Source organism: Brassica napus, chromosome A5 (genome assembly GCF_020379485.1).
Source record: "Brassica napus cultivar Da-Ae chromosome A5, Da-Ae, whole genome shotgun sequence".
NCBI lineage: Eukaryota > Viridiplantae > Streptophyta > Magnoliopsida > Brassicales > Brassicaceae > Brassica > Brassica napus.
Window position 1 is genome coordinate 10,924,335 of NC_063438.1, and position 6,000 is coordinate 10,930,334.

Sequence of the window (6,000 nt, forward strand, 5' to 3'; positions counted from 1 at the left end):
TCTCTACAAGGGAGAAAAGACAACAACGCGTTGATGTACGGAAACAAGAAACGACAAGACATCTCAGCATACAGAAAGAACGGCTACAAGTCTACAATTCAAAAAAAAAATAAAATCAGTGATTGATTTATACAATTACTACATCTGTATATATGTAAACAAGCCAAAGAACTATTAGAAAAAACCTTTTGTATACAAAACTAAGCTTAGCGGGATGACGATAATATAACCTGTGAATCCCACCTTGATCTTTGGTTTGAAAACGATAAGGAAAAGGCACTGTGTTAGCAAATCTGTTCTTGGTGAAGAATAGTTGTTATGAAGTCAAGCTGCTTGTGATTGGTATCCGACTTAGTTGTATTATGTGCATCTTCATGCTACAATATGTAACCTGTTTGTTTGCGTTTACCCCAAATTAATATAAGAATAGTGTAGATAACACATCGAATCTCCAAACCCGAATAAAAAAAAGCAGATAGTGAAAAAGTTTCCTTACCTGCATAGCTGCTACTCTTGATAAGAAACCTTGACATCTTTCAAGAAAAACATTTTCCTTTGCAGTTACATTCAGACCACTACATAATTCATTTCATCAACCTAGCCATGATATTAGCATCCTTGACATAAATGAGCTTAATCCATATAACACAAGGGTTACTAGAATAGCCCAAGACAAATTACATTTTCAGACCCAAAAAGGTTCAATAGACTCAAGACATGTTGTTTTAACATTCAAAAATTGGTTTAAAGCTAATCACTGGGAGAAAGAGAGAGCATTTTCAACCTAAAATCAGAATATTTTGGATACCATAAAATATATGAATCACAATTATATTTTAAATATATTATTTTTTTTAGATGTAATATCCAAAATATATTCAAAATTATCTAAAATGCCTGAAAAATCAAATTTATTCAAATACCCAAAAGTAATATCTAAAATAGCCAAAATACTTAAATCAATGGAAAATCCAAAATACCTACCGGTTTTCCATCCAAATATCCAAACTAAAGTAATTTTCATGTTAGTTTTAGATATTTGATCGTATATTTTTAAAATTTATATGTTATAAATTATTTATCTTTAGATTTTTAATATTTATGGTTTAATTAGATCTTAGATTTTTTTTTTACATAATTTAAACCTTTATCTGTGTCCGAACTAAACCCACAAAATTTCTGAACCAAATCCAAACAAAATTTATAACTACCGGATTGGATTTAAATCTTTAACCCAAAAAAATTCAGAACCCGAATATGAACCTGAATCCAACCAAAATGTATACCCCTATACCCTCTCCTCTCTCTCTCTAACTGGAAATATCTAGTTGTTTCCCTCCCTTCCATTTTGTTTAGCAAGCACATTTGACAGAGCTCCTCTAGAGTAAAATTAGTCTTTCCTTGCGAGCCCTACCGACAGTGTCAAGAAATGCTGAGAAAATTCAGGCACATTTGAGCAGACACCAAACCTAGCTCTGTAAGTATCTCAAGTGATAATCCTGGAATCAGGAAGGAGAGATCGCAATCCTCGAAATACGTGGTGTAAGCCCCACAGTATTCTTCCCTAGTGTCCTCAGGAGTCTTGTTCCCCGACACACGATCGATTCCAACAGCGCGATCGATCTTGAAGTTGATTGAGCTCTTGAAGTTTTCGTAGAGGTTGTCTAGGTCAGAACTCTTAGTGACGGGGACATGGAAGGGACTGAACTTTTTCCTAGAAGAAAGTCTTTCAAAAAGAAAATAGAGAACAAGTAGGAGTTTCGAGAAAATAAAAATAAACAAGAAGGAAACAAAAAGAAGAAAGTGAAAGAAAGGTCTCCCCGAGTATTTATGGAGGGAAACCAAGGCGGTGCATCCTCAATTCATGAGAAAAGTAATGATTATTGTTATGCCTTATAATCCATCTCAGCCGCACGATGAAGGAGTAACCATTATCGTGATTTAAGTCGTAGGCGGCGGGTTCCAACACCTGTAAAAAAAAACCCACAACTGGCGGATTCTATCTCAATTAAAACAATCGTGTCGAGCAGGAATCATGACTGAAGTACTCACACCTTTTTTGTTCTAGTACTTCACTAAAATGGCTGGGGACAATTGATCGGCCTGATTTAACCCATCCATCGGAACGAGTAACGAAAGATGAATATCCATCCAAAACAAGCTAGAGAGAAGAGCAAAAGAGCGACCTTGAGAACAAAGACCGGGCCACCAGAATTTACCGAAGGAAGTCCAATATCAAGAAGATAGGCGAGCTCGACTCGGTCAAGAGAACCCCTATGATCCCCGGTGACTGTTAGACGACCAAGGAAGAAGACTATAAAAGAGGAGGATGTCAAGAGAGAAGGGACACACATTCTTAACCCTATATACACTACACTCGACCTCAACCTTGATCTCATACTCTCTATTTTTTTTTCTTAGATACTAGCCATTGTCATTCATTGTAACCTCCAGTGTATTCCAATCAATATTCATTAATAAAGTCCATTTTGTCAACCGGAATCTGATTTCATCGCTGTCCATGTTGTTTTCTTCTCTAATCTTTACAAATAATCACTATCAAATACTTAGTGTAGATTTTAGGATCCACAATAACCGAAGATCAAGTTAACATATCAGTTTTCTACATAAGCTATTGCATGTTTTACTTGACCTATATCTACCCAAATCCACTATCTTTCCTTCCTGCCTTTGTCATGTGATCAAGCAATGTCTTTACCATGACATGTTTGATCCTTTCATGTATCCACAAAGCAGGCATAAGCAAAAAAGATTCTTAGTGAGAGCGGTCATCCTGCCCCACTTAGCTGCTGTATATCAATAACATCAAAACAGAAAATTCAATCAGACTTATATAATTATATGCTTATCAATATTCAAGGCGAAAATAACCGTTACAAGTCATGAGCCATCATGCCTAAGTGCATACACTGATCCAGATGAATCACAAGAAGGAAATGACTACTCGGTCTAAGCTAGCAATATAGTGAATCGAGATAAGTAATTAGTCAAAACAATATCTTACCATCCAAAGACTAAGTGGATTCAAGCAAGAGTACGGTTCAAGACATATAGCCGCACACTCACCTTTGTCTTTCGGATTTGATTTGATTTGATTTCTCTGACACCTCTTGTGCATGTTTTCACAGATCTCTTGTCAAGACAATTACACTTGTTTGAATCCGATCATTCTTGTCTGAATCGGAAAATTATTGTCTGAAAATTCTGCATTGTCTAACTAACCATCTGAACATTTTTGAAATTACAAATTGGATTAGCTCGACATGATATGAACGTAAGACCGACTGAATGACTAAGAAAAATTTGATCCTGGTTTTATTCAAAATCATTAGCTCACCCATTATGATAAATCTGACTCATCTTCCAGTTACAGTCGATCCATTCAACTTTGGCCATCTCTTCTCAGCATCATTCAATCTTAATTGCTAGCTTGGTCTGCGTAACACATGCGCTACACCGACCTTCATATGTGCATATTACATACAAAGTGTCGTGTCATTTCTGTATTAGTATAGAGAACACTCGCTCTGTCACTATTGGGTTTCGTTTGTACATGCCCAAACTGAATTGGGCTTATTATCTCAGCAGTTATTACACGACAAGGTTTTGTAGATGTCTTCCACATCAGACACCCCGACAACAGCGAGTGGGATGATGTCACCGCGCAGATCAAGTTTTTCACTGCAGCTTCCTTTTACTTTTTTTTTCTCGCACTCTCTCTCTCTCCTTAATCCTTATCTTCATTTCTTTGAGAGTTAACAAGAATTAGGTGATCGGTGCATGACGAGCGCATCGGAACTCTTCTCTACTCGAAGATCGCGTCCGGGTAGATCCGACCCGGATTCAGAATCCGACTCTTCTCTTTATCGACAACACTCACATCGACGTCACGGGATCCATCATCTTAATCACCGTCATGATTCCAACGGCTGTGATCCTCCCCGACGAGCCCCGCCGCGTCTCCGACGCTTCTGCCACCATCTTGCTCTCTCGGTTAGTGAAAATCTTGCTTAATTTGTTAGTTTGAAACTTGAATTCAAACCCTTCTGGTTCTTGTCTTCACAGGAACGTAGACCTGTTCATGATGTTCAAGGCACTTCACAGTATTTGAATACCAACGGTGCTGATTTGGAAACTGAAGGTAACAGCTTTGGAAGCCTAGAGAGGCTTCCCGGAGCTGTTCTTCTCGCGAGGGAAAGACTTTTCGAAAGATTGAGAGGCGTTTCTTTGTCTAGTAACAGGTTTGTCTCTACCTTAATCAAGTGTAGTGTGATTTAAGATAATTGCTTTTGTCTAATCAGAGATTTTTTTTTTTCTTTTGAATCAGTCGAACTAATAGAGTTACACTGAGTGAGAATCAGAGAGAGTCCTCGTTCTATGGAGAACCAGAAGGGATTCAAGTGTCCTATGAATGCAACAAGAAACCATTAGGTCTCACACAAGGTGCCATTAATGGTTTACACAGGCTAACTTTTAGCTCAGCGGAGGTTAAAACCGAGAGGAGTGATTGTAGCATATGTTTAGAGAGTTTCACTAACGGCGACATGCTTATATCCTTACCATGTACTCATAGTTTCCATTCCTCGTGCTTAAACCCTTGGCTTAAAGCTTGTGGAGATTGCCCTTATTGCCGTAGAGCCATAGCTAAGGATATAGAAACATGTAAATAGGAACCTTTCCCCCTAACCATACCCACACGCATCTTCTGTTCTTTCTCTACACAGGTCTTTCAGTTTTGTTGTGTTTTTTTTCTGTCACATGTTTGTTCTTGTAACGGTTTTTGTGTGCAATTATGAGTCTTTTTAGTTTCCTTCACTGTGATCTCTCTTTTTAATGTCTTGTTGGTTATCAAAGACTTTTTCCAAATCTTGATCCGACATTTTGGTTAAGCTTTGAGGTTAAAGCTCAACAACTTTAGATATCTTTACTGTCTCAAATCTCAATCCGGAAACGTTTAAGCTCCGTTGCCTCCATAAAGATGTCGTTATGTCATACATGAAGATGTGATTATACAAAGAAGCAATCAATATATGCAACTGTAAAGGAAAGTTATAGAAGACAATTGCGCAAAATGCACAAAAAAAAAAAATTTGCGCAAAATGCACAATGCACACTATTTTGTACTTTCTGCTACGAGAGTAGAGAGATAGACCCCTTTTCCTCATCTTTTTTCCTAACTATCCCTTTCTCGAGTGGTATCTGACACGACTCACTCTCCACTAATTCTCTGATTGGTAAAAAGTTAGCTTAAATAGGTGGAAGCAAAAAGTAAAAAAAAAAATTAGTTGGACTCACCTTAACATTTCTCACCTTAACATTTTTGAACATTTTTATATGGAAGTAAGTTTTCCGCAGAGAAAAAAAAAACAAATCACTTGATTAAAAAAATATTTACTCCAGTGTACTTTATTTGTATTATTCTCACATTTACTCTTTTTTTTTTTTTAACTTTGTTTTATTGAAGTGATTTGAAACATATTACATCATAGAAGAATACGACAAAACGATAATGAGAAACTAATGATTCTTCTGCAACAGAAGCTCGTGAGGATAATCATCATTGATGACACATTAGCCATATCAAACTAGTCTTATTATAGAATAAGGTAGATTAGGTGTTCCCGTTCCAGCAGTAGCAGACGGACTTCTAATACCTTATCAAAAACATGACAATCTCATCGTCTAGATAGGTCTTCATCTTCAATTGCTTTTATCAATTTTGTTTCGAATGAAATCGCTTCAGATAAGCTACCATCAAAACATTTTGAATGCAAATATAAATCAAATAAATGATGAAGATTGATGGTTCACACCAATATCACCAATAGTAGCAGACTAAGATAAAGAGAGCGCATAAGAACAAGCTCTCCAAAAACCAGCGACAACCATCACTACCTCCACTAGAAAGGCTAACTTCCACCATCACATTTACTCTATTTTGTTTACCAATTACACTCTAAGATTAACAAAACACACACG

At 36.9% G+C, this 6,000-nt stretch overlaps 1 protein-coding gene across 1 annotated transcript; it reads left to right on the plus strand.

Annotated features, from left to right (window-relative positions):
- Positions 1–3,647: 3,647 nt before the first annotated feature.
- LOC125609567 (probable E3 ubiquitin-protein ligase RHY1A) lies at positions 3,648–4,831 on the plus strand. Its single transcript, XM_048781069.1, has 3 exons — positions 3,648–4,014; positions 4,087–4,262; positions 4,349–4,831. Exons 1-3 carry the CDS (start codon positions 3,802–3,804, stop codon positions 4,689–4,691), a joined length of 732 nt encoding a protein of 243 aa, XP_048637026.1. The 5' UTR covers positions 3,648–3,801; the 3' UTR covers positions 4,692–4,831.
- Positions 4,832–6,000: the final 1,169 nt, after the last annotated feature.

Excerpts from the sequence above, each read along its gene's own strand:
- LOC125609567 (XM_048781069.1), top strand. The coding sequence starts at position 3,802 with ATGACGAGCGCATCGGAACTCTTCTCTACTCGAAGATCGCGTCCGGGT. Across the intron at positions 4,015-4,086 it reads GCCACCATCTTGCTCTCTCG|GAACGTAGACCTGTTCATGA; the intron begins GTTAGTGAAAAT and ends TTGTCTTCACAG. Across the intron at positions 4,263-4,348 it reads GTTTCTTTGTCTAGTAACAG|TCGAACTAATAGAGTTACAC; the intron begins GTTTGTCTCTAC and ends CTTTTGAATCAG.